Source organism: Bufo gargarizans, chromosome 1 (genome assembly GCF_014858855.1).
Source record: "Bufo gargarizans isolate SCDJY-AF-19 chromosome 1, ASM1485885v1, whole genome shotgun sequence".
In the NCBI taxonomy this organism is placed as follows: Eukaryota; Metazoa; Chordata; class Amphibia; order Anura; family Bufonidae; genus Bufo; species Bufo gargarizans.
In genome coordinates, this window is record NC_058080.1 from 357,262,080 (window position 1) to 357,282,004 (window position 19,925).

Consider the following 19,925-nt stretch of genomic DNA (forward strand, 5'->3'; position numbering starts at 1 on the left):
AGGGGGTATATTTTTCACTGTCACATTATAAGGATAATTATTGCTACTGGGGGGGCATTATGGTGGGCTTTATTACTCCCTCATGGTATGAACCCCCTAATAGCAGCACCAGCCTGTCCCTGCTCTGCTATCCCTCTGCCCCTTCTCCAACTCCTTATTATGAAATCTTTCTCATTAGGATAAAACTCAACATCAGCTCCGGCGAGCCCCCCAGCCAATGTGTTGAAGTGGAGTCCGAGATCCCCAAGGGCCAAGCCAAATAATTGTAAGTTTTCATGTCAAATATGTTTGTTATACACATATAGCATACACTGTGCCACACAATATACAGTATACCTCTACACTGTGTAGTCTGTTCTATAAGCACTATTGTTTCATGGCGGCGGACAGAAAATAATCTGGAAGTGCCCCTCCCGAGACCATGCTCTGGATCCTCCACTGCCTCCAGCCACACACTTACTTGTTCTTTTCTGTCCGCTGAATACATAATTTTTGGGGCCTGTAGTCCATGGCCTGCTGGAAAAATTGATATCCAATGACCGTGTAATCTACCTCAAGCCACATACTTACTTGTTCTTTTCTGTACGCTGAATGTATAATTTTTGGGGCCTGTAGTCCACTGGCCTGCCGTAAAATTGATATCCAATGACAGTGTAATCTACCTCCAGCCACATACTTACTTGTTCTTTTCTGTATGGTGAATGAATAATTGTTGGGGCCTAAGAGGAATTCAACACCAGTGACAACCAAGTGTTATCGAATTTCAACTATTATCATTAGGTTTTTTTTCAAGAGGGGGGATTTTGTTAGCCATGTTTATAATCCAATTTTATATTTTTAGTTCTTTTAAACATATTTTTTTTACCTGTATTTGTACTGGCCTGCAGTAAAATTGATACCCATTGACCGTGTAATATACCTCCGGCCACATAAACACTTGATCTTTTCTGTCCGGTGAATGCCTAATGTTTGTGGCCTGTAGTCCAGTGGCCTACAGTAAAAATTGTATACATTGACCGCATTTTGTACCTCAAGCCACATAATCAGAATTTCTTTTTTGTCAGGTGAATTCCTAATTTTTAATGCCCGCACTCCCGTGGCCTAAAATGAAAATTTTCTAGGCTCTGGCACATTTCAGAGAATTTCCCTTTTAAGACGCATAAAAATGTCCCCTGATTAAGATACATATTTTTTGTTTGCATTTTTGTCATTGATCCCCCTCTAGTATGTCACTGTCTATGTTGTGGGACTATTTGTGCACTTCTACTAAGTATTAGGTGGCTGCAAATATGAGCTGAAGGTTTTTCAGGTTTGCCTGCCATTAAAGTGAATGGGGCCCGCAAACTGTCCCGGCCAATGTTCATCCATCACTAACGGCGCCCGCTACTAGCAACCAAGCTGAAAGGTCCAGTCTGGACCAAACTACAGTGGAATGGCCAGCGACTTCCCATGCCGAGTTGTGGACTAAGCTGTTGGCTGAAATAAAAACTGTGCGTCTACCACACCATGGACTCACGCCTTCAAAAAGTACAAGGACATTGTAAACTCCTGGAGGAGCCAGTGGACAATTTCCCGGTGTCGGTAAGAAGGCTGGGCCAGGTCCTTTCATTTTGCAAGATACGTGGTTTCGGCTTTATTCGTGATGTAGAGACCATGGTCCATATGCAACCACCATAACACAGCCAAGGCCGCAAACAGAGTCCTGGGAACCTGCGGAGGACACTGAGTCTAATGAAGGATTAAAACCCTTTGTTGCCCCAAAGAGGCCAGACGCTAAATACATCCCCTGTTTATTATCAAGCCAGAACCAATATGCCATTGGCCTGGCAGGGACCAACATTCTGTGGCAACCTGAAATATCTACTAGAGATACTGAACCTTGCCCTATGAAGCAACCACAGCGTTCTAAGATCGTGCCAGAGCCAATATCCACAAGAGTTCCTACCTGGAACTGTGTACAGCTTCTGCGGCAGCTTAATGTACAGCAATGTCAGGAGACTCGTGTTCCTTTGTGACCTGGAAAGTCAAGTGAGCAATCCCATAGGGAAGTTACCCCTTCAACTGCACCAGGATCTGCAATTATGATTGTTCCAGCTACCAAGTCAATTGCTGAGACAACCGAAATTGGGACTCCGAAAGCCCTACACCAACAGATGTACCCAGCTCTCCAGACCCCTATGACTAAGTAGGCTGGTTGGCCAACTCCAACAACAATATTAAAATGGAGCAAGAGACATTGTTGTCAAAGGGACTCTAATATTTGTTATTGCGGTGGCAGTTTCTCCAAGCCACTATGGAGCCTTTTGCCCTTCCAGGGACTCTACTAAGGACTCTGCCTTTGTCAGAAAATCCCTGTTGCGCCTTTGTTTGCGCCCTTTTAATACCTTTTTATCCCCCTTCTCAGGTTGTCTGAGACTTAAACTTGCAACGTTCAAGAAATGTACCCAGAATGACTTTTCTGTGCCTTATCGTATGTAACGCACAGCCTCTTAAATCAGAGACTTTTGCACTTTAACCGTATTAGAGTACAAAATTATGTATATCCCAAATCAGGGATGGACTTTTTTTCATGTCATAGTCTGTGTTGCCCCAAATGTGAGATCACCGCCAATTTTGTTCCCGTCAAGTAAAGAAGAACACCTATTATCCCTTTTTGCTATCTTGTGCAATAATATGCAATATGTGTATGTGATAAATTGCCTAATTTGTGTTGTTGTGCATAACTCTTTATTATAGGAGGTTATCGAAGTGTCATAATAGTACTTTGCAATGAACATATGTATATTTGTGTATGGAGCGTATTTGGTGTATTTCAGGAGACGACGTAGAAATCCACAGCTTCAATCACTGCAAACATCGAGGATTACTTATCTTTTAGCAGTGGGGTATGCAGCGTCCCACATAAGTGTGTAAATAGGACACTTTAAACATCTGCCTAAGTATTTGCATTGTATGGTATTTCCTATTATCAGGCTGGCAATGTTATTTCACCCATTTGCCCCTAGGTGTCACAACCAGACAGCTGAGAAGCTCTGACAGAGGCCTTTCAGAACCTCCTCCTTGAGTTTCTGTGTTGTGGTATTCAGTTCCTCCTCTCGTTAGCCTCTCTCAGCTGTCATGTGTTGGACTAATTGCTTCCCTTTAAATTCCTCCCCAGAATGCTTTTCTGGGCGGCTTATACTTCTTCCTGGAGTGTGTGTGCATGCTGACCTTGTTCTCCTGTCTGCTACAAAGCTAAGTGTTGTACCTTTATCGTTTATTTTCTGTTTGCTGGATCCCAGGTGACCCTGACTCCCTCCGTATCTTGTGTAGGGAGCCGGTGGTCGTGTCCCCTCACTATTGTAGGGTGCTCAGGGCTTTATAGTCAAGGTTCGTGGATATGCAAACCTCCACCATTAGGATCTTTGCATAGGCTGAGCAGCCAGGGAAAGTGCCAGGTCTCCTGCAGGGGTCTCCCTTGGTTCCTTAGCTTTTGGATCCAGCGAGTCATTTATACATGTTGCTTTGCCTTGTTTCCTGTACACCGTCCGTGACAAGGTGGTGCTGGCACTGCACTATATATAGTTGGGTGTGTCTAGCTTAGAGCAGAATGTAGGAGAGAGACAGGCATCGTCCACCATGTAGTCTGCTATTTCTATCCCTTGGCCATGGCCAGGCTAAAGGGAGTAAGTACAGCTAACATTTATCTACAGCAGCCAAGCACAAGACAGTAAGTCTATGTCTAAATATGAAGCAAGCCTAGTGAGGGTTACAGCTGAATCTAGCTTATGGACCTCATCAGCACAAGTGCCTGAGAGCAACTTTCTAAGTGCCGGGACACGAATGGATAATTGATGCGCAGAATTGTCCTTATTCACTAGAAGCCTTCTGGGATATAGTGAAAACCTAAAAACCTGAATCCTTCAGGAGAGCATCCTACAAATAATGTAGCAGAAGACTGATGCCTGCCACGAGGGGAGCGCCTTTATTGGATAGCTCAAGATAAGTAGAAAACAGCATATTTAGCACCAGTGTGCTCTAGTTTGGACTTAGAATAAGTACAGAAGTCTTGCCTGTAAAGAGTCAACCCCAAAGAGAAAACTCCTCAACTGAAAATTGCCTAAACCTGATAAAAGGAATAATACTGAACCTATTTCTGAGTCATCACTCATACCATACAAATGAACTGTATCTGTACTGACTACCTGAAGACAATTGATTCAGTAAATGTTCAACTGTTTGATTGACACTGACTCCTCATCATTTCTACTACTGCTCTCAACATTTGCACCTTACAATGCAGGCGTCACAAACACAGGGGCCCAGCCACCAAAGCACCCTAAACACCACCACCATCATGGGCACATCAACTTCCATCTGGCTGGTGTTCCCTGCAACAGAGAGTGCCCCGGAGGATTTAGTCCTGTATTCCCATCCACTGCATTGCCAGCCCAGGGAGGCTCTACTAACCGTGAGTACAAATGAACTACTACCCCCATTGGCCCACCGTCACCTCAAATGTTTCCCCTGTGGTCTGGCACATTGCACCTGTACTTGCTGACAGTTACATATTTATCCTGTGACCGCCTAATGTACCTTCAGCCGCAGAATCCAAAGTTCTTTGCTGTCAAGTGAATGCCTATTGCCTAATTTGTGGGGCCTGTACTGGCCGACAGTTACATTTTTTTTCCTCTCTAGCCACATAATCACACCCTTGTCTCACTTCTCTGCTTCTCATTATGGTGGCGTATGAACCGCATTCACCATAAGGACAGGGCCATGTGACTGTGCCCCTCACCCGTACTGTGCCCCCTTATACCCTGCATTGTGCCCTCTTACCATACCCTTTGCAGTGCCCCTAGTCATTCCCTGTACTGTGCCCTCTTATACCCTTTTATCAGGTCACGGTATGGCAGTTTTATCCGGTCACTGTATGGCGGTGTTATCTGGTCACTGTACAGAGGCGTTATCTGGTCAATGTATGACGGTGGCATCCAATAACTGGATGGCCATAACTGTATCCCTTTCCCTGCCCACGCCTTCCTTATTTAGACCTTGCATGAGCGTGAAAAATATGCAGATTGCGGTGCTAAGGACCTTTGCACCACAATCTGTGTCAGAAATAAGCCTAACATAAACGTAGTTCTATATAATAAATGATCACCTAATTGTATTATTATTCATGGGTAGGGCTAATATCTTTATATTATATAGATTCTAGTGTATTATACTGTGCCCTGTATTTCCCAGTAGAAAATGGTCCTTGGGAAACACAGTCATCATCCCTGACCACCAGGACCAGGTAGCGCTCAGTCAGTACATGGCGGCTTCCCCTCTCCTCCACGCTGCTCCGCTTAGTCTGACACTAGGGCTGGGTTCACATCCTACTTTTTGCATCCATTTAATGCACCAAAAATGTATGCGTTAACAGATGCCTCAGACTGATGCTTTACAGTGGCGTCCGTTCACCATACAGTTCCATGCTAGAAAAAAGATTTACGTTAACGTGTGCATTTTTTTAATGGACTCTGCAGGATACTAAAACGTGGAGTGCTGCACATTTGTATACATCAAACCGATAGGAAATAAAAAATTTCTAGGCTCCAGCAGGGCACATTTTTGAGAGTTTCCCTTTAAGACGCATACAAATGGCCCCTGATTAAAATGCATATTTTTTGTGGGAATTTTTGCTAATGATTCCCCTCTGGTATATATCTGTCCATGTTGTGGGACTATTTGTGGACTTCTAGTAAGTGTTTGCTGGCTGCAAATATGACCTTAAGGTTTTTTAGATTCGCCTGCGATTAAAGTGAATGGGGCCTGCCGCGAACCTAGGGTTTGCAAGCACGCATTCGTGAATCATCTTGGACAATGTTTGTCCATCACTAAACATGAGTATTGCATAAAATAAGCACATAAAATGTCCTTCTGGGTACATTGCTTAGAACTTTTGTATTTAAAGTCCCAGACAACGTGAGAAGGGGTAAAAAGGTAAATGGCGCAAAAAAAAAGCAACAGGGATATATTAGTAACATAGTAACATATCCATATTATCCAGTTAATGTCCAGCAGGGTAGTCCTGGATAATGCTGTGGAGGGCCCAGTAGTCTCTGTAGTGACCTGAGTAACTGCCACTAGGGGGTGCAACAAGCACAAGTTCTACGTGGGCAGAAAACACATATACTTTTCTTAGAAGTGGCCATCCGGCCTACTTACAGATAAGTATCCTCCTCAGTATTGTCTTCCTCAAGTTGGATGGCGATAGGTATCATCCCCCACGGGAGATCATCAGATGGAGGCGATGGCTTGTAGGAACGCCGCCAATTCACCTAACTGAACACGAGTCACAGAGCTCCGGACATAGGACAGTCTCTCCGGTCTCCACTTGCGCTCAGGTTCGGTTCAGTTGCATCGGCTGTAGCGGAATTTGGCTCTTGCTTCGGCTAAGGAGGTTCAGGCACCAGCCCTTGGGGATCGTTGTCATGTTCTGGGCGGCCACGCCCAGCACCCATTTGCTGCTGCACAGCTAACTGGCGTTGCCCTTCCTGGTAATCCTGATAGTTCCGTTGGGCCTCTGTGACTTCCATATCTCCGGAGCATCGGCACAGATCTGACTGCCAGAGGAGACTTCTCTCGGCCTCGTTCTTGCCTCTGTCGGGCTGGGGAGTAGGGCAGTCAGCCATATTTTTGGGCACTGGTCCTTCAAAAATCTCTTAACAGTAGCGCACATCCTCCCTCTCAATTGGGCCCCCGCACACTCCTCCTTCCGGTCCGCCTCCAAGGTTCACTGGCAGAGAGTGGGCGAGACCAAGACCGAGAGGCATGATGCAAGTCTATGGTGGCGCAGCAGTAATTCTTCTCCCGCACTTTCAAAAGGGGTAGCACCCAATTTTTCCACCGAACAGGGCCTTCTGCACAGTGACGGCGCAGTACAATTAATAAAGAAGCTTCAGGCGGCCATTTTAGGTACATAAGAAAAGTCCATTCAGTGACAGCAATCCGAGCTATCGACACAAAAATCTTCAGTTTTCTCACTTTTGGCCATGCAAATTAATAATAAAGGTCTTGTATAATGTCCACATGTACTTTTTAATGCAAACAGGGTATTCAGTGGATTAAAGGCACTTAAAGTTTCTCTCATCGATATTTTCAATACACAGTGTCATCAATTTTTCTTTTGCTATGTAAGATGCAGGTTTATGCTAACACAGTTCTTTTAAAGGCAAAGAGGTGTTTTGAAAACCTGTTCATATACTGTTCGCACAAGGCGCAAGAGATTTTGAATCCTGATCATATCCTGTTCATATAAGGAGCAAGGGATTTTGCATCCTTTTCATGATGCCAATTTTTGCAGCAGACCAGACACCCTAGGGGTATAGTGTGAGTGTACTAGTGATGAGGTGCCGAGGATAGTAATACCCACAGTTTAGTTGTCCACTGGGCTGGCGTGCAGTGGATAGGAAGACAGCACTAAATACTCTGGGGAACTCTCTGTTGCAGGGAACACCAGCCAGTTGTTGGTTGAGGTGTCTTTGATGGTAATTAGGTAACGCTTAGGGTGCTTTGGCGGTTGGACCCCTGTGTTCGTGACGCCAGCACCATGAAGTTCAATGAGGAGATGAAATGGAATGAGGCAGTAGTTGAACCAAACAGGAACTTTACTTGTCAATTGTAGTCTTGCAGTAAATAGCAATTTATAGCAGTACTTTGTGTTACATGAAATTGTCAAAGATGATAAAGCTGCAAATCCCAATTAGCAGGCTTTGTGAGGTGTAGTATGTAGGTTTCAGCTGAACTTATGCAGGAGTGGTAATAATACTCTACTTGGTTCCTGAACTTGCTCAGGCTTTCTAGTCTTGCAATAATATAGATCCTCTGGTACTAATAGTATACAACCCAAGGGCGGTCTTCCTCATGGCAGGCATCAGTATTCTGCTCCATTCTTTGAAAAGGTTGTCTAAACTAAAGTCCATAAAGGAAGAATGATAACTCACAACTTTGTACTTAGTTGTCAGGCTGTATCTAGGTGCTTTTAGGCTTCTCCCAGTCACTTGGTGCTGTGGAGTCCATAAGCTGGGACTGCTCTAATCTCCACAAGTTCTGTTGCCGACCTATATAAATGATGTTATAGTGACTTCTAGTGTTGGAAGTGTGGAATGCATGGTAACAGCCTGTGATTAGTGATGGCCTTGTGGTTCCTCCGGCAGTCGGTTCGAGGTGAACTTTGCTCGTTCGCAATTCGCCGAACATATGGCAATATTCGCGTCTGCCATATTCTTTTACATTGTGAAGAACTTTGACCCATGACACATCCATTAGGTGGTACAGGACAGCCAATTAAAAAGTTTCAGCACATGGACATACCCCCTACCTTATAAATAGACCCGAACTGGCCGCCATTTTACATTCAGTCTTTTGTCAGTGTAGGGAAAGGTTGCTGTGTGGAGCGGGGACAGACTGTTAAGGACAAAAATGTTATCAAATAGGTCCACAAAAGTCCTTTTAAGGACTGCTATAGGTGTACTATTGATAGGTGTGCAGTACAGAGGGGTGTAATGCACTTATAATATACTTTCTAACATAGAAAGCATATTATAGCGGATTTGTATTGTGCAGCAGTGGTGAGCAGTTCTGCAGCGATACTGCAGCTACAGAGTGACAAAAAAAATTATTATAACTGGTGTGATATACCCCCCAAAAAACTGATAGAAGCGGGGTGTATACCAATATTATACTTTCTATATAGTGCATTTGGGTAGTGCAGCATTTGTTTGCTGTTTTGCTGTGTTACCTCTGCTACACACAGGGACAAACGGTATTAGAAAAAATAATTATAACTGGTGTGCGCATGCGCGTATGCAAAAATTATATTGCTGATATTTCTCATTTAAAAAAATAATTAATGGAGATGGCAAATTCGAATAATACATCTAGTATGTCATTGTCCATGTTATGGGACTATTTGTGCACTTCTAGTAATTATTTCTTGGCTGCAAATATGAGCTGAAGGTTTTTCTGGGTTGCCTGCCATTAAAATAAATGGGACCCGCCGTGAACTTGCGGTTCACGAACATTTGATCGCGATCGCGTTTGCGACCCGTCCCGGCAGATGTTCGTCCATCACTACCTGTGATAGGAATTTTGCAGCATTTAAAAAGGAAATTACAGTGATTTATGCAATATGGCAAGAAAGGGCATATAGCAATTTGGAGTGGCCCTTACACACATCCTTCTTCCAGCGGTATCTACTCATCCACATCCTCATCCCCCTTGGGACTTTGTTCGTGTGGGTCACCAGCAGCTACAGGGCAGCCAGCAAGATGCAGAAGCTATTTTTATTTCACCATCTCTTTTTATTTCAGCATGAGCATTTTCTCTAAGATAAATATCAGGGGGTGACTTCTTTGATGCTGCAGTTGTTCCTACTGACAAATCTGGTGGCCTATTCGAAGAGCCTGAGTACGTGACAGGAGTCTCTAATGAGCTCCCTTGGCCTGACCCAAAAAAAAAAAAAAAAAACCTGCTCCCTGTTTTAGTGGTCTGGTGCATGATGAAATCATTCACTGCTTTACACTGCTCTACCTTTTCTGCTGACTGAGGTGAAAACTGAAATAACCCCCCCCCACCAATGCCAAATTCTCAACCTAACCTCTTTCCTCCAGCCTTACTGTTAAAGGCATACTTGGAAAACATTACATAAAGTGCTACAAAACATACTGGTCAATATAGCGATACAGTTAAATATGCAGGGATTAACGCTTCCACAATAAAAACACTCATTGCCCAAGGCCTTTCTGCTGCCCTCCACTTGTCCCTATCTTGTGCTGCCTGAGGAAATTGCCTCACCTCGCCTCATTGGCGGTGCACCCTTGATCACAGATATTGCAAATGTAAATTCAATGATTTATAGGTGACATCTCCATGGATTTCAGTCGTTCACCTTCCTTTTCTTATTCAGAAGAATAAGAAGACACCAGTATTAATAAATGGCACTTGGTAGATAGGGGCTGTTACAGATTTTCATTAGGACCCAGGAGATTAGGTTACACCTCTGACTTGTTTCATTGGTTCTGCAGTCCATCTCAACACTCTATAGCAAAGAACCCCCCACTGCCACCCTGCAGCTTCCACCAATACTGTGTCTGCTGCTGCCCTGTGTGCCCACATTACTGTACCAACATTGAGACCCCCCACCGATCCTTTTCAAGTATCCAATGCCTTTGGCTGTGAAACAACCCCATATCATCAGGCTTCCTCCACAGAACTTAACAGTTCCTTCAATTTCTCAATCTGTTAGAACCCTTTTCCCTTGTTTCTTTCAGATCCATTTGCACCCAACAGAGCCCGGTCTATTGACTTTTGTCTCATCGCTCCTAATCATGCATTTCCAATCTTCTACTGTCCAGTGTTCGTACGTTTTTGCAAACTCGAGCCGTCACACCTTATGATGATATTTACGTTGAGGCTTCTTCACCATTCCAGACTTGTGTAATGCATGCCGCAAGATGCTTGCATGGACATCTGTGATCTCCCTATTACAAAAAATACGGGCAACCTCCACTGCCGTGTTTGTCGTGCTAGAACTGATAGACCTTGTGATGAGCTGAATTGTTGATACCGATATTTTGCCTGGATGTCCACCTCTTGGATTTAGAATGGATGTGTGGACTTCATTTCATATTCTTCAAACTGTCATGGCACTCTCACAATGCTGTTTGGCAATTTTCTTGGACCAGATACTTCTATCGATTCTCCAGACCTGAATCCCATTGAAAACTTATGGGATCAACTAAGTCTCCGTGTAGAGGTCTGCAACTCTGTAGCCCAGAACCTCAATGACCTGAGGGCTGCCCTTCAAGAAAGGTGTGATGTCATGCCTCAGCAGACAATAAGTCAACTTGTGAAAAGCATGACACGTTGTTGTCAAGCTGCAATTGATGCTCAAGGCCTCATGACAAGTTATTGAGACATTGACATTTTTTGTGGGGGTACACCCACCGCTGTTGGCTTTTGTTTCAATAAATTGTTTGAGATGAGGAAGTCACCATTGCATGCTTATACTTAAAGGGGTTGTCCGGGTTCAGAGCTGAACCCGGACATACTAATATTTTCACCTAGGCAGCCCCCCTGATGTTAGCATCGGAGCATCTCATGCTCCAATGCGCTCCATTGTCCTGCGCTACATTGCGCGTTTGTTTACAATAACACACTGCCCGGTGGAAGCTTCAGATGGGCGCGCTTTAGTGCTGCCCTAGCTGTTTTACTGGCTAGGGCAGCACTAAAGCCCGCCCATCAGTGATGGTGACATCACCGGGTTTCCTGGCAGCCCCATGGAGAGCCCGGTTCAGTTCGTCACCGGAACTCTTGAAAATGCCTTTGCCCTGCGCAATTTAGCGCAGGACAAAGGAGAGCATCGGAGCATGAACTGCTCCGATGCTCAAGTCAGGGGGACTTCCTGGGTTCAAAATGGAGGACAACCCCTTTAAATGCCCTACTTTCATGATATAATATTACTGTAGAGTGAACTTTTTAAGTTTTCCATAAATTTCACCCAAAAGCCAAATATCCCTAACTTTTTGTGAGTAGTGTAGCTAGTTATTCAATGCAGAGTAACAACGTGTTTCGGGAGTGACTCCCCTTCTTCAGGTATAGACTGCTTGTATTGTTGTACCTTTTCATAGGTAAATGCATTGATATCCAATTATTTTAGTCAAGATGAATGTTCATTGCCTTTAAGAGCCATGCTCGACTATAGTTACAATTTTGTATGTCTTGAGTAGGCCAAGGTAAGGTCACACAAAGGTTTCTACTTTTTAATGTTATTCTTCTAATGAATGTACCAGTCTGAGAAGAGGCCTCCTTGTCTACTTTTAAATTTATGACGGGAGATAAAGATAAGCTCTATGCAGCTGGTGATAATTACCTATACAATTAGGCATTTATGAATGAAGAAAAATATATAATGTATGTATTCATTTAATGAGCCTTAGTCCTTAGCATAAGACAATCAGTAGAACATATAATATATATTATATTATACTGTTATATGTTATGAAGACAACATGTATCCAGTATATTATATATATTTCTCATTAGGAGAATCTTTGTCTCTAAAAGAGTGTCTGTGAAGATGTGTGTTTTGTAACCATGAATCACATCTTTTAGTGTGACAAGAGGAGGTACTGATATCTCTGTGAGAAAACAAGGCCATTGAAGTTTTTTACGATACATAAATAAATAAACAGTGTGAGAAACATTCAGAGAGACGCCTAGAGGTCTGTCTCTAATTGCTACAAGTGTCAGAATTAATCCCTATAGCTTTTAATTAAAGCTTTTAAGGTCAAAATGTATAGAATACATTTTATTCAGACTTACATACGTTAACCCTTTATACTATGATGCAAATAGCTTACACAGCAGTGCCACCTAGGTATGAGTAGTTGACATTACAACAGTAGCAAAAGTGCATTCTGGGTAAGGTTATGATGTCATATTTCTTATCAATAGTCACACCCATCCGACAATGATTGGAAAGTTCCAAACTAGGAAGGTGTGTCTAACTGATAAGTTTGTGATCATAAACCATACACAGGGGGGAGAAAGGACACACAAACACACACAAGAAAGAGGAGAGGAGAAAGAGAGGAAAGAGAAGTTAAGCTCTTTAAAGGGGTCTATCAAGATGAAAGCCATGGTGAGATGCACTATGATGGACCACCCAGCTTTCCTAGGAGAAGAAGTGAGATTTCTACTAGGACTTGGTAAGAGACACAGAAAATGATATTTAATTTTATTAAGACTAATTTGATAGTGTGGGTGAAATTATACCATCTAGATTGGCGAATAAATAAATAAATTAATTGATCATCTCCATATTGAGATGTAGTCTTAGGATATTGTGAGACTTCATTCTACCTGCAGAAGAATCAAGACTCATAATCTAACAAAGCATTAAATGATTTGCATATATATATATGTGTTGATAGAATATTCTTCACCAAGCTAAATGATGGATTCCCACAGGAAAGACTTGTTTCAAGTCCTTCCCATTTAAGATATGGTCTAGGAAAGATCCTAGATCCCTGTTATTTGTCTTAATAGTCTTACCAAAGTTATATGTGTGAAAATAGTCCAGGATGGGGCGGAAGGATACAGTTATCTCTTCTAAGTTATATCCTTGAATGGATTTGCCCATTCTTGAAGTCATGTAATGTGTAGTTGGTTAGAAGGGGGCGGAATGTATTTAGCATTCCATATTGATGTCTAGGATTAGACATGCCCATCCTGATATCATGAGGTTTTCTCTGAACAGAAGTGATGTATATAACTTATGTATATATTTTGATATCCTAACCTAATAATAGCTTTGTTATAATGTGACAAGTTATTTCCACTCACATGTATTGTTAAGCTTGTAATGCTTTATATTAACGCCATATATATTCATTTGCATTTATCATTGTGTTTTATTTACTTATATATGTTTATAACCTTGTAACCAATAAATCTGCATATTTTTATAATACCTGTGTATTATTGTATAATGCAGAACTACATGTTTTATCATTAACGTCATCTCACGTCAAAAAGAACTTATTTATCTGAGGAAATTGTCGGCCTCAGATGTGAATTGTATCAATTAGGTTGTCTACAATTCACCAGGTCATGATTTTAAGAATTTATGACAAATTAAAAAAAATAAATAAATTTTATGGTTAATTTTTTTTATGACCATAATTAATAATTCTTAATTGAATTATTACAACCCGACAGTATACAACATAACATACCATATACAGACCTATATACACAAAAAAAAAGCCAAAACAAAGGTCAGGGGGTAAGGGGACTGACTTTTGTTTTGGCAAAAAAATAATTGTGTATTCAGAGAAAAAAAAGCAGACTGGTTTAAGAGCTCCATTTATACAAGCAGGCACATAACGCGAGTTTGTTTGGTCGTGTGTTTTATTTCAAGTGTGTTTATATTAAGTGTGTGACTTTAGATTACGTAAGGGAGTATCTGTGAGAGCTAAATTATTTGTGTGCATTGCTTTTGCTGCCAGGTTTATTGCAAAGCAGCTGAGAGTATACTGTGTTTTAAATATTTTTTAATTTTTTTCCTTCCTTGTCCAGGGTCTTTCAAAGGTGAGTAATTAGGGTGTGGGTATCTAATTAGGAGAAGTTAAAAATCCAAACTTGAGGGCAGCTCAGTCCTTTGAATCCAGAGAAAAAAGCAGACTGGTTAAAGAGCTCCTTTTATACAAGCATGCAAATAACGCGAGTTTGTGAGCGTTCGTGTGTTTGATTTCCAGTGTGTGTCTGTCATAGCCAGTCCTTTATTTCTGATATTTAAGGACTCTATACTGACAGGGAGTGTTCCACAGGATTGGTGTATAACAAATGTTGTGCCAATGTTCAAAGGGTCCAAAAACAGAGCACAGAAACTATAGGCCGTTAAGTTTAACATCTGTCATGGGTAAACTGTTTGAAGGTTTTCTAAGAGATGCTATATTGGAGCACCTCAATGAAAATAAGCAAATAACACCATATCAGCATGGCTTCGTGAGGGATCGGTCATGTCAGACTAATTTAATCAGTTTCTACGAGGAACTAAGTTCTAGACTTGACAGCGGCGATTCAATGGATGTCGTATATCTGGGCATCTCCAAAGCATTTGACACAGTACCGCATAAAAGGACAGACTGGGAGAAAATGTCTGTATGTGGGTGAGTAACTGGCTCAGTGATAGAAAACAGAGGGTGGTTATTAATGGTACACACTCAGATTGGGTCACTGTCACTAGCGGAGTACCTCAGGGCCCTATCCTCTTAAATATATTTATTAATGATCTTATAGAAGGCTTGCACAGTAAAATATATATTTTTGCAGATGACACTAAACTGTGTAAAGTAATTAACACAGAAGAGGACAGTATACTACTACAGAGGGATCTGGATAGATTGAAGGCTTGGACAGAGAAGTGGCAGATGAGGTTTAACACTGACAAATGTAAGGCACATGGGTAGGAATAATACAAGTCACCCGTTCATACTAAATGGTAAAACACTGGGTAACACTGACATAGAAAAGGACCTAGGAATTTTAGTGAACAGCAAGCTAAGCTGTAAAAACCAGTGTCAGGCAGCTGCTGCCAAGTCCAATAAGATAAGAACATAGTCCTACCACTTTACAAATCACTGGTCAAACCACACATGGAGTACTGTGTACAGTTCTGGGCTCCTGTGAACAAGGCAGACATAAGCAGAGCTGGAGAGGGTTCAGAGGAGGGCAACTAAAGTAATTAGGGCAATGAGGGAATAACAGTACCCTGAAAGATTATCAAAAATAGGGTTATTTACTTTAGAAAAAAAAACGACTGAGGGTAGATTCATTACCATGTAAAAAATATACACTACGTGCAGAATTATTAGGCAAATGAGTATTTTGACCACATCATCCTCTTTATGCATGTTGTCTTACTCCAAGCTGTATAGGCTCGAAAGCCTACTACCAATTAAGCATTTTAGGTGATGCGCATCTCTGTAATGAGAAGGGGTGTGGTCTAATGACATCAACACCCTATATCAGGTGTGCATAATTATTAGGCAACTTCCTTTCCTTTGGCAAAATGGGTCAAAAGAAGGACTTGACAGGCTCAGAAAAGTCAAAAATAGTGAGATATCTTGCAGAGGGATGCAGCACTCTTAAAATTGCAAAGCTTCTGAAGCGTGATCATCGAACAATCAAGCGTTTCATTCAAAATAGTCAACAGGGTCGCAAGAAGCGTGTGGAAAAACCAAGGCGCAAAATAACTGCCCATGAACTGAGAAAAGTCAAGCGTGCAGCTGCCAAGATGCCACTTGCCACCAGTTTGGCCATATTTCAGAGCTGCAACATCACTGGAGTGCCCAAAAGCACAAGGTGTGCAATACTCAGAGACATGGCCAAGGTAAGAAAGGCTGAAAGACGACCACCACTGAACAAGACACACAAGCTGAAACGTCAAGACTGGGCCAAGAAATATCTCAAGACTGATTTTTCTAAGGTTTTATGGACTGATGAAATGAGAGTGAGTCTTGATGGGCCAGATGGCTGGATTGGTAAAGGGCAGAGAGCTCCAGTCCGACTCAGACGCCAGCAAGGTGGAGGTGGAGTACGGGTTTGGGCTGGTATCATCAAAGATGAGCTTGTGGGGCCTTTTTGGGTTGAGGATGGAGTCAAGCTCAACTCCCAGTCCTACTGCCAGTTTCTGGAAGACACCTTCTTCAAGCAGTGGTACAGGAAGAAGTCTGCAAGGTAAGAAAAACATGATTTTCATGCAGGACAATGCTCCATCACACGCGTCCAAGTACTCCACAACGTGGCTGGCAAGAAAGGGTATAAAAGAAGAAAATCTAATGACATGGCCTCCTTGTTCACCTGATCTGAACCCCATTGAGAACCTGTGGTCCATCATCAAATGTGAGATTTACAAGGAGGGAAAACAGTACACCTCTCTGAACAGTGTCTGGGAGGCTGTGGTTGCTGCTGCACGCAATTTTGATGGTGAACAGATCAAAACACTGACAGAATCCATGGATGGCAGGCTTTTGAGTGTCCTTGCAAAGAAAGGTGGCTATATTGGTCACTGATTTGTTTTTGTTTTGTTTTTGAATGTCAGAAATGTATATTTGTGAATGTTGAGATGTTATATTGGTTTCACTGGTAAAAATAAATAATTGAAATGGGTATATATTTGTTTTTTGTTAAGTTGCCTAATAATTATGTACAGTAATAGTCACCTGCACACACAGATATCCCCCTAAAATAGCTAAAACTAAAAACAAACTAAAAACTACTTCCAAAAATATTCAGCTTTGATATTAATGAGTTTTTTGGGTTCATTGAGAACATGGTTGTTGTTCAATAATAAAATTAATCCTCAAAAATACAACTTGCCTAATAATTCTGCACTCCCTGTATATGGGGTCAGTACTGAGATCTCTCCCATCATCTATTTATGCCCAGGGCTGTGACTGTGACAAGGGGACATCCTCTGCACCTCGAGGAAAGAAGGTTTGTACACAAACATAGAAAATGATTCTTTACGGTAAGAATCTATGGAACTCTCTGCCTGAGGAGGTGGTGATAGTAAGTTCACTAAAAGAGTTTAAGCTGGGCCTGAATGTATTTCTGAAGTGTAATAATATTAGGCTATAGCTAGTAAACATGGGTCATTGATCCAGGGAGTTATTCTGATTGCCTGAATGGAGTCGAGAAAATTGGCTTCTACCTCACCCTTTTTTTTTCTTCCTTCCTCTGGATCAACTGGCAGGATAACAGGCCGTAGTGGATGGACAAATGTCTTTTTTCGGCCTTATATACTATGTTACTATATATGTCTGTATATGGTATGTTATGTTGTGTACAAGCAGTCCCCGAAACGCGTTTTATTACCTGCTAATAAATACTGAAGTCTTTTCAACAATACTTACAGAACAATCGGCTTGTTTTTGCACCGTGGGATGAAATTCTACTGATCTACTTACTTTCTTGGGGACCCCAGGCATCCCGTGCAAGAAGTACCTGTATCCGTGGCTGCATACCAAGCCTGGGGGTCTAAGATTACACCCTGATGAATCTACAATAGTGTTGTGTCTATGTTTAGCACAACCTAACAAGGTGAGCCTCCATTTGGCTACATTTTATTTTTATCCATACGTTTTTACCCTATGGTGTGCCTATTTTGTGTTTTTAAATAAACACCGCCTGCGGTTTTTTCTGGACATTACGGGAGCACATAAGGACAGGTGATCACCCAGCAATATGGAATACGTCCATAATCGCCTCGAACAGAGTGTGACTCGTCACACAATGTGTACAAGTTCAAGCTCAAACTACCACCAACACCGCATTAGAAGCGAATCCTACTTATGTAGTTATTGACGAAACATTACTCTCCTCGCTGTTTTTTTAACTTGAAAGGAATATGATCAGCGAGAGCCAACATCAGCTCGATGCCAAATTCCTTGAAATATATCTTGCAGAAAACCTCGTCCATAGTGGTCTATGGTATAAACATACGTTTGAAAATGACATAGACTTTTGTAAGGATTGGGACAACTATCTTCTTGATTGTGCTAAAGTTCTTATGTCTAGACTACTTACTAAAAGAAAAGCTATAGCTTTGAACTAAGGGACTAAAATCACAGATTGTTACAATAACATCCTTTCTCACAAGGAGCATCATTAATTTCTCAAACTTGACCGTATGATCACCACACGGGTTATATAACATGAGAAAGACATTTTGAATAAGAAGGCAGGCAAACTATCCAGAGACAGGACAGATTTTAATACCAATAATAAGTTCTGGCTCAAAGAATGTACCACTGCCGATTCTCCACCCATGGAGACATCAGCGAGACATCACACTCACACACCCAAACATCAATCCAACTCCAAGCTATTCTATTCTATACTCACCACACCTGCTACTAGCCATCCACCTATGACACCTGAAGTACAATTCTATAAAGCGCATGTGCCAAAATCAAGGTGGCTGGCACATTGCAGGAGCTTTAATAAGTGAGCCGGCCACCTAGAAGGAAGAAGTGTGGGGCAGGCAGCGGGTATGAAGCACTCAGGAGTGGGCGGCAGCAGTGAAACATTCAGCTGAATGCCGCCAGGCCGCACGTCTAACTGCATGTCCGTTCCACAGGAGGAGGAGAGACAAGAGCCATTTTCCTTCTCCTCTGCACTGCCGTCCTGCATGTTGCGCTGTTTGGTGGTAAGCGTGGCGGGAACTGCCGCCTCCACCAATAAGCTTACCCCCTCCCTCCTGTGCGGCCATGAGTGCCAGTGCCACAGACCACCAATAGAACTGCTGTGAGACCATCGCCCTGTTATATCCCCTGTCCCTGATAAGTGACAGCTCAGGGGCTGACCTAAAAAATGTACTGTGTGTAAAACAGGACTATAACCCCCCTCATCCTTAAGAATACACCCATGTACTTCAGTAAATAGATGCACTCTTATGTATGAGGAGGGTTATAGTTATTTTTATATCAACACAGGCCAATTACATTACTGTCTCTGGACAGTACTAATATTAAATGTGACTATAACCCCCCTTATCTTTAAGAATACACTAATGTACTGCAGTCACAACAGTGCATCATCCAAAGATCTCCCAAATATCCTCATAACAGTGTGTTATCCGTAGATCCCCCATAACAGTGTGAATTGTTATTGTTATTTTATTAAATATTTTAGCATACCTTTTGGTTCAAAATATTTTTTCCCCTATCTTCCTCCTCTAAAACCTAGGTGCAACTTATCATCAGGTGCGTCTTATAAAGTGAAGACAGGACAACACCACTTGTTAGTCGATTTCAATAAAAAAATGGCGGCGGTGCTTGCAGTGTCAGGCCCCGACCTAAGGGTCCCCTTGGTAACCAAAGAAGATATGAAAAACCGCAGCACTCCCAGTCTTGAATCCAATCTCGTGTTTATTAACACCGAAAAAGATAGCAACGTTTCGACACCAGTCTTTTTCAAGCTATAGATAATGTTACAGGTGAACACTAATACATACATATCCACCCTATTCAAACAGGATCGAGCACATGATCGCTGGAGATGCCGGCCTGCTGTGGAAACCAGGAAATGAGAGTCACGCATGCGCAGTAGCATGATGGCCACGCTGTTCACCTCACTCGTTTAGTCTGTTTGTTCCTTGGGCTCAGCTGCGATGTAAGTGCTAATTTATACTTGGATTCTTGTCACATATGTAGGTTTTTGGTGATCAGGTCACTGTGGATATCACTGGTGGAATTGTCTAAGGGGAGGGGTTACTTTTGGGCCCTTGGGACAGCCCCCCAACCAATCCTGTTTGAATAGGGTGTAAATATATGTATTAGTGTTCACTTGTAACATTATCTATAGCTTGAAAAAGACTTTGGTGT

At 42.2% G+C, this 19,925-nt stretch overlaps 1 protein-coding gene across 1 annotated transcript in view; it reads left to right on the forward strand.

Annotated features, from left to right (window-relative positions):
* The window catches only part of LOC122927216 (growth/differentiation factor 8-like), a 90,298-nt gene that overhangs the window by 23,786 nt on the left and 46,587 nt on the right, over positions 1-19,925 (forward strand). The window contains exons 2-3 of the mRNA XM_044278868.1: positions 10,716-10,842; positions 14,113-14,124. Of these exons, the coding sequence (XP_044134803.1) occupies positions 10,716-10,842; positions 14,113-14,124 (139 nt within the window). The remainder of the gene's footprint in view (positions 1-10,715; positions 10,843-14,112; positions 14,125-19,925) is intronic.